The 9,132-nt window shown below is 45.6% G+C and overlaps 1 protein-coding gene across 10 annotated transcripts in view; it reads left to right on the forward strand.

The window, feature by feature from the left end:
- The window catches only part of LOC115157656 (MAP kinase-interacting serine/threonine-protein kinase 2), a 57,086-nt gene extending 49,768 nt beyond the window's left edge, over positions 1–7,318 (forward strand). The window contains exons 11-14 of one of the 10 annotated variants that reach the window (XR_003868508.1): positions 1–28; positions 747–2,906; positions 2,937–2,977; positions 3,008–7,318. The exon at positions 1–28 is cut by the window's left edge and continues 137 nt beyond it. Coding sequence is in view for 1 of the 10 variants with exons in the window: in XM_029706093.1 (XP_029561953.1) it covers positions 1–28; positions 747–1,136 (418 nt within the window). In the remaining 9 variants the exon portion in view is untranslated. Of the gene's footprint in view, positions 29–746 lie in introns of all 10 variants that reach the window. The other 9 variants (XR_003868500.1, XR_003868501.1, XR_003868503.1 and 6 more) reach the window with 9 other exon arrangements.
- The last annotated feature ends 1,814 nt before the right edge of the window (positions 7,319–9,132 follow it).

Consider the following 9,132-nt stretch of genomic DNA (forward strand, 5'->3'; position numbering starts at 1 on the left):
GGTCCTGCAGCACCCCTGGGTCCAAGGGGTATGGATCTTATCTGTTTCTGTCTCTCTGTGTGTGTCTCTCTGTGTGTGTCTCTGTGTCTCTCTCGCTGTCTCTCTCGCTGTCTCTCTCGCTGTCTCTCTGTGTGTCTCTGTTCTTGGGCACAGGCACTATGGTGGTCTACATGAAACACATAGGTATTACACACTGGGTCAGGGAGAGGTGAAAATGTTAGTGAAGTCACTTGCCAGCTGGTCAGGTTTATGCTCTGAGTACGTGTCCTGGTAATCCATCGGGCCCCGTGTTAACCTGTTTAAAGGTCTTACTCACATCGGCTATGGAGAGCGAGATCAGTCGTCTGGAACAGCTGGTGCTCAAATGCATGGTTCAGTGTTGCTTGCCTCGAATTTAGCTCATCTGGAAGGCACTGGGCAGCTTGTGGCGGGATTTCTCTTTGTGTAAGCCATGATAGTTTGCAAAGCCCTGCCACATCCAAGGAGTGTCAGAGCCAGCGTAGTAGGATTTGAGCTTAGGTACTGTATTGACGCTTTGACTGTTTGATGGCTGTCATTCTATCTGGCTTTCTTTCTCTCACTTGTCTGTCTCTCTCAATCTTTCTTTTGATCTCTCCCTCATCTCTCAGTTCAGCTCTCTGTTTTTAAACTATAAGACGAAGCAACTTTGACCTCTAATGGAAGGGACAAAAGGTAACTACCTAGAATTCATGACCTAATCATTCCGCGTCTGTCTCTTCCCTCAGTGTGCTCCCAACACCGTGCCCTCCAGGCTGAACCACAGAGGCAGCAGAGCCCAGGACCTGACCTTCTTCGCCGGCCAGGCTGTGGCCGTCACCCGCCAGCTAGCTGAGCAGGACGAGAGCGACCGTCAGGAGAGAGAGGACCTCAACGAAGATTCTGAGGAAGAAGGGTCGTTGGGGTCCCTCTCTCTGTCCCCCTCGCCCCACCACATGGCTACCAGCACCACTGCCAGCTGCAGCCTCAGCCCCCAGAGCTCCCTGCGCCCCCTCTCCCCCTTATCCTCTCGGCTGGCCCGGCAAAGGAGGAGAGGGCCCCCCCACACAGGGCCAGTGTGTGCCTCGGAGCTCCGGCAGCTCCTTGCCCCCCTGGTCATCATGGAGGACTGTGTCTGAAACCTCTAATAATCGTTAAACTGACCGACCAACTGCAAAACCTAACCTGATAATGCTCCTGAAAAATTCACAGCTCATCTCCTCTCACCTCTTTTCCCCCTCTACCCCCTCCCATCATCTTTCTCATTTACTAAGCTACACCTGCAAATACCTCAGTGGCTTGGATGATGACGGGGTCGTGGTCTTCGAAGCACTTAAAGAAGCACATTGACCCTATGCCTGGAGGGAGGGAGGGAGGGAGGGAGGGATTTTGAAGGCACAAAAAAACAACTACAATTGAAACAAGCTCCCACACCAAAGGACCAATGGCTGCTACTGCTGATGTTCCACGCGCTGTACTCAGAAGAGCTGGGTCATCCCGCTCTGAATTGAAAACTTCATCAACCAGCTTCATCAGATACACTAAAGACACCAGGATGGATCTACTAACTAGAGGGGGGTATACTGCAAAGTGGGTTCAATGAGTTAGCCAGATAACTTTGATAAGCAAGTCGAAATAGACATTGATTTTTTTTGTTAATATTTTTTTTTTTAAAGCTAAACTTGGATATGTTTTTTTTGTTTGTTAAATCAATTCGACATGCTGTTTTTCAAGCTTATCTTTCTACAAAATGAAAAGGAATGAGAATATGTGGGCACGTTAGCTGGCTAACTCCTTTATAGTATACCCCTCAGGACCTTCCCTCTCCTTCAGTCTACGAGGGTGGGATTGCCCACCTATCCAGCTAGCATCAGTGTTGTAACGCACTTATCCAAACTCACTGAGTGGCTCACTCAAACTCTTCCTGCTTGTTGTAGTGGGAGCTCAGGTGGCCTGATAACCAGGCCCAGCCGATAGGCTAGCTAACTCTTTACGAGGCGGCTAGCCTAGCCAAGTCTTTACGAGGCGGCTAGCCTAGCCAAGTCTTTACGAGGCGGCTAGCCTAGCCAAGTCTTTACGAGGCCGCTAGCCTAGCCAAGTCTTTACGAGGCCGCTAGGCTAGCCAAGTCTTTACGAGGCCGCAAGGCTAACCAAGTCTTTACGAGGCCGCTAGGCTAGCTAACTCTATCTAGTACCTCCTCATTGCTGGGACTTTACACACCAACACAAAGTCCAAACAACATCTCACCTGTTATCATTATTTCTGCCCCTTGAACCACTGCTGTTGTGGTGGTAATATCGATCTGAGCCGTTCTGATTTGACATGTGCTCAGTGACTGGCTGCATCACAAGTGGCATATAGGGAATAGGATGCCGTTTGATGCAGTCATTGTTTCTGACTGTAATAGGAAGACATGGACCCTGCCAAAGTAGCCTGAGCTCTTAGGGCTGGTCCCCCCCGGCACAAGTTACGCTGAGCCGGACCTGGACTAAAAATCACTTTAAATGGAGAATCCTTTAGACATGTTTCTTAGTCCAGGACTAGGTTTAATTAATCTGTGTCTGGGGAAACGAGCCTTAAATTGGTCTGAACCCAAGAGAGAGTCCCAGCAACGAAGGTACTTAAAACTTTAACACAAACTGTTTTCCAGCAGATACCTCAGGACCGAGAAATATATAGAGAGAGCTGAGGGGGGGGGGGGGGGGGGACTTCACCAGGTATCAATAGAACTGTTATTGACTCGCCAGGTATCAATAGAACTGTTATTGACTCGCCAGGTATCTGCCAGGTATCAATAGAACTGTTATTGACTCGCCAGGTATCAATAGAACTGTTATTGACTCGCCAGGTATCAATAGAACTGTTATTGACTCGCCAGGTATCAATAGAACTGTTATTGACTCGCCAGGTATCAATAGAACTGTTATTGACTCGCCAGGTATCAGCCAGGTATCAATAGAATTGTTATTGACTCACCAGGTATCAATAGAACTGTTATTGACCCGCCAGGTATCAATAGAACTGTTATTGACTCACCAGGTATCAATAGAACTGTTATTCACTCGCCAGGTATCAATAGAAGTGTTATTGACCCGCCAGGTATCAATAGAAGTCAAGGGGAGAGAGAGATCCTCTGTTTTTCTTTTCTTCAAATCACACGATCAAAAGATGTACATTCTAATATCATTATTAAGAGGTTTGAAAGGCCTTGCTAACACTTCACAATGGTCATAATCTGTCATGTTGATGACAAGTCATTTAGTGAATCATCAAGGCCTTGGTTGTCCAGGTGACTGCTTGTTCAGTGTGTTCAGACGAAGCTCCAGCATGGCTAACTAGCTGGTGGTATTCCAAGGAGACCAAATGAACCACTTGTAGAGCGAATGCCCAGGACCATGTGTTTTAGTCCCATATTAGGGCAGGTACTGTGGTTATAACCAGCTGCCCAGATCAGCCTAGTACTGTGGCTATAACCAGCTGCCCAGATCAGCCTAGTACTGTGGCTATAACCAGCTGCCCAGATCAGCCTAGTACTGTGGTTATAACCAGCTGCCCAGATCAGCCTAGTACTGTGGCTATAACCAGCTGCCCAGATCAGCCTAGTACTGTGGCTATAACCAGCTGCCCAGATCAGCTTAGTACTGTGGCTATAACCAGCTGCCCAGATCAGCCTAGTACTGTGGCTATAACCAGCTGCCCAGATCAGCCTGGTACTGTGGCTATAACCAGCTGCCCAGATCAGCTTAGTACTGTGGTTATAACCAGCTGCCCAGATCAGCTTAGTACTGTGGTTATAACCAGCTGCCCAGATCAGCTTAGTACTGTGGCTATAACCAGCTGCCCAGATCAGCCTAGTACTGTGGTTATAACCAGCTGCCCAGATCAGCCTAGTACTGTGGTTATAACCAGTTGCCCAGATCAGCTTAGTACTGTGGTTATAACCAGCTGCCCAGATCAGCTTAGTACTGTGGCTATAACCAGCTGCCCAGATCAGCCTAGTACTGTGGTTATAACCAGCTGCCCAGATCAGCCTAGTACTGTGGCTATAACCAGCTGCCCAGATCAGCCTAGTACTGTGGTTATAACCAGCTGCCCAGATCAGCCTAGTACTGTGGCTATAACCAGCTGCCCAGATCAGCCTAGTACTGTGGTTATAACCAGCTGCCCAGATCAGCTTAGCTCCGCTTAACTTTTGTATAGGAATGTCACATGTTGCTATAAAATAAAAGTTACTATCACATGACCTAAAGCAACAACGATATGTTATTTAAAGTTCTCAACAGTCTTTCTCAAAAATCTAAATTAAAGTAATTTTGGGGCCAATTAGGTAAAGCATTCCAAACAACAGATCTTAAAGGATATGACGCAGATGTGAATGATAATCCCATACTTTATATTTCAGGGGGGATGTTAACTCCCAAGAACTCCTAGGACTGTGTCCCAAAGGCACCCTATTCCCTATGCAGTGCACTACTTTAGACCAGGGCCCTATGGCACCCTATTCCCTATGCAGTGCACTACTTTAGACCAGGGCCCATAGGGCTCTATGTGCACTATACAGGAAATAGGGTGCCATTTGGGACGTTTCTCTACTATACTGTGTCAGGCTGCTTTTTCTCCGTATGTTAAGCTTCTGTTTTTACTGTTGTTTTAAAGTTTCTACATTGTTGATGGGAACAGACAGAGAGGTTCTGTGACCCGGTTCAGAGAATAGTTCTGTTATTGAACTCTGTTATTGATGGGAACAGACAGAGAGGTTCTGTGTCCCGGTTCAGAGAGAATAGTTCTGTTATTGAACTCTGTGGTTGATGGGAACAGACAGAGGGGTTCTGTGTCCCGGTTCAGAGAGAATAGTTCTGTTATTGATGGAACAGAGAGGGTCTGTGTCCCGGTTCAGAGAATAGTTCTGTTATTGAACTCTGTGGTTGGTGGGAACAGACAAAGAGGTTCTGTGTCCCGGTTCAGAGAGAATAGTTCTGTTATTGAACTCTGTGGTTGATGGAACAGAGGGGTTCTGTGTCCCGGTTCAGAGAATAGTTCTGTTATTGATGGAACAGAGAGGGTCTGTGTCCCGGTTCAGAGAATAGTTCTGTTATTGAACTCTGTTATTGATGGGAACAGACAGAGAGGTTCTGTGTCCCGGTTCAGAGAATAGTTCTGTTATTGAACTCTGTGGTTGATGGGAACAGACAGAGGGGTTCTGTGTCCCGGTTCAGAGAATAGTTCTGTTATTGATGGAACAGTATGTTGAGCAGGGTGGAGAGATAAATGAGATGAATATGGTTATTTAACTTCAGTGTTTCTGTCTATCTTGTTCAGATCAAACCACAAACTGTTTGCTTTGTGTTGCAGAAATCTATCCTAGTTCCATCTTAAGCCAAGTCCATCCGTTAGTTTCGACTTTTGTTTTATCCTGAACGTCTGAATCTCTACTACAGTATGTCTGGGAAGACCCTAGTCAACACGGCCACACAGTTTCTGATCTAACATAGACCAGTCTAGCCTAAGGGAAGCCTTTCATGTAGAATCCAGACGACAACCAGTCACCAGCAGCTTCATAAGCAGTAGAAAAACAAACCCCTTTGCAGTGTGTTGGACCGAGCCTGTCAGGATAGATGGCAGTGTATTGGACCGAGCCTGTCAGGATAGATGGCAGTGTATTGGATTGATGGCAGTGTATTGGACAGAGCCCGTCAGGATAGATGGCAGTGTATTGGATAGATGGCAGTGTATTGGACCGAGCCTGTCAGGATAGATGGCAGTGTATTGGACAGAGCCTGTCAGGATAGATGGCAGTGTATTGGACAGAGCCTGTCAGGATAGATGGCAGTGTATTGGACCGAGCCTGTCAGGATAGATGGCAGTGTATTGGATAGATGGCAGTGTATTGGATAGATGGCAGTGTATTGGATAGATGGCAGTGTATTGGACAGAGCCTGTCAGGATAGATGGCAGTGTATTGGACCGAGCCTGTCAGGATAGATGGCAGTGTGTTGGACCGAGCCTGTCAGGATAGATGGCTGTGTATTGGACAGAGCCTGTCAGGATAGATGGCAGTGTATTGGACCGAGCCTGTCAGGATAGATGGCAGTGTATTGGACAGAACCTGTCAGGATAGATGGCAGTGTATTGGACAGAGCCCAGTGTATTGGATAGATGGCAGTGTATTGGATAGATGGCAGTGTATTGGACAGAGCCTGTCAGGATAGAGGGCAGTGTATTGGACAGAGCCTGTCAGGATAGATGGCAGTGTATTGGACAGAACCTGTCAGGATAGATGGCAGTGTATTGACCTCTGAGAAGTAGGACTGACCTCTGAGAAGTAGGGCTGACCTCTGAGAAGTAGGGCTGACCTCTGAGAAGTAGGGCTGACCTCTGAGAAGTAGGGCTGACCTCTGAGCCCTGAGAAGTAGGACTGACCTCTGAGAAGTAGGTCCCATTTGAGTTCCCATACAGAGAAAGGCCCAAGTATATTTTTGCTATGATATACATCATATTCCTAACTCCAACTCTATTTTTGTAACGTGTGGGTAGGCTCATGTAAAGCCTGTTTTCAGATGAAACATGATGAAGCCTTCGATAATAATATGGTATAATTCAGTTCATGTTCCCTCGTTGCTAAGATACAACCCTCACTGTTGTTGTCAGTCAGTGACAGCCTGTCTGATGGGTAGCCTGAAATCCAGGAAGTACTAACGTTCCACTCCTCGCCACTGTTTGGCATGACAAGGATTGGCAAGGAGTGGAATGTTAATACAAGATTACTGTGTTTTCAGGCTACGTGGCGGTCAGGCTGTTGGAAACCGTTCAAAACCTCAAATAGTGTCAGAATGAATGTCAAACACTTTTAAATAATGTTTTTAGTTTTGAACAAGTCCCTGAAAAGTCAACGCCTTGATTTAATTGAACCTGCATTCATTTTTTTTCATCTGAAAATAAAACTAGCAAATCTATCCAGATGTTTTTTTTTTTTTTTTTTACTTTCTTTTGGCGCAATGCATTTTTGGTTATGACCCTCACTGACATTCTGTTCATTTGTAGTGGCCCCCAGTCTGTTCTGGGGCTCGTCAGTCGGTCATTTTGATCTTCCTGTTTGGTCCACTGTGTGCTTGGTTCACTCAGCAGCCTGTAGACGCATGTGGGGAGGGAACGAAAATTGAACTGCAAAGCAGCGGAACAATGGATGTCAAAAAGCACTTTATGTCATGACAGACCTCTACTCAAACCATTTTCTCTAAGCCGTTGCAAAACAATTTTGTATTGTACAATTCTTTTTTGGGGGAAAAAAAATTTGAAATAAATTTAATCCACAGAGAAAAAGATTGTCTTGTCTGTCGTCCTTCGACTCTGAAATTCACTTCCTGCAACTCACATGTTGGTCTTCAGATCTCTCTCTATAACTCTGTCTCTCTCCCGTTCTCAGTCGATGTATATCGTTTCTGCCAGCTGGCCCAGCTTCACGTGTCTCTGGATAGTGAGAACTACACTACATCTGTGGTAATTAATACCGCTTCCCACGCAGCACGTTCATGGAGCAGCAAGAACCTGTGTTGCTGTGTGCGAGGTAACTACTGATATCCTGTCACCTGCCCTTCTAACCAGGCTCGGTAACTACTGATATCCTGTCACCTGCCCTTCTAACCAGGCTCGGTAACTACTGATATCCTGTCACCTGCCCTTCTAACCTAGCTCGGTAACTACTGATATCCTGTCAGGCCACCCTTCTAACTAGGCTCGTTAACTACTGATATCCTGTCAGTCAACCCTTCTAACCAGGCTCGGTAACTACTGATATCCTGTCAGTCAACCCTTCTAACCAGGCTCGGTAATTACTGATATCCTGTCAGGCCACCCTTCTAACCAGGCTTGTTAACTACTGATATCCTGTCAGTCAACCCTTCTAACCAGGCTCGGTAACTACTGATATCCTGTCAGTCAACCCGTCTAACCAGGCTTGTTAACTACTGATATCCTGTCAGTCAACCCTTCTAACCAGGCTCGGTAACTACTGATATCCTGTCAGTCAACCCGTCTAACCAGGCTTGTTAACTACTGATATCCTGTCAGTCAACCCTTCTAACTAGGCTCGTTAACTACTGATATCCTGTCAGTCAACCCTTCTAACCAGGCTCGGTAGCTACTGATATCCTGTCAGTCAACCCTTCTAACCAGGCTCGGTAACTACTGATATCCTGTCAGGCCACCCTTCTAACCAGGCTCGGTAACTACTGATATCCTGTCAGTCAACCCTTCTAACTAGGCTCGTTGTTGTGCGTTATCATTGTCATTTAATCAATCGCTTACCTTCTTACTGCGTCATAGTAGTTGCTGACTGCCGACATATTTACTCCAGATAACGGACTTATCAGACATGGAGGTTTGATTGGTTGACTAGTAACACCAGCCCAGTAATCCACGTGGAATATCAGACATGGAGGTTTGATTGGTTGACTAGTAACACCAGCCCAGTAATCCACGTGGAATATCACACATGGAGGTTTGATTGGTTGACTGGTAACACCAGCCCAGTAATCCACGTGGAATATCAGACATGGAGGTTTGATTAGTTGACTGGTAACACCAGCCCAGTAATCCACGTGGAATATCAGACATGGAGGTTTGATTGGTTGACTGGTAACACCAGCCCAGTAATCCACGTGGAAACTGGCGGGGAAAGCAAAACGTGATGTGCCACTGGTCTTTAATGATATCAAATGCTGAGCAAACCAAACCGTATCTACTCTAGTAATCTTACTGAGTGTGAACCAGTGACAGAACTTATTCTGAACTAAGGAACCTTTCTTACTGAGTTTAGTTTATTTATCCAGGGACAATGTATAACTGTCAGTGGAATTTTTCTATCCCAATGATAATAATTAACAATCAATAAACCTTGATTAATCCCCAATGATAATAATTAACAATCAATAAACCTTGATTAATCCCCAATGATAATAATTACCAATCAATAAACCTTGATTAATCCCCAAGGATAATAATTACCAATCAATAAACCTTGATTAATCCCCAAGGATAATAATTACCAATCAATAAACCTTGATTAATCCTCAATGATAATAATTACCAATCAATAAACCTTGATTAATCCCCAAGGATAATAATTAACAATCAAT

This window comes from Salmo trutta, chromosome 21, assembly GCF_901001165.1.
Source record: "Salmo trutta chromosome 21, fSalTru1.1, whole genome shotgun sequence".
NCBI lineage: Eukaryota > Metazoa > Chordata > Actinopteri > Salmoniformes > Salmonidae > Salmo > Salmo trutta.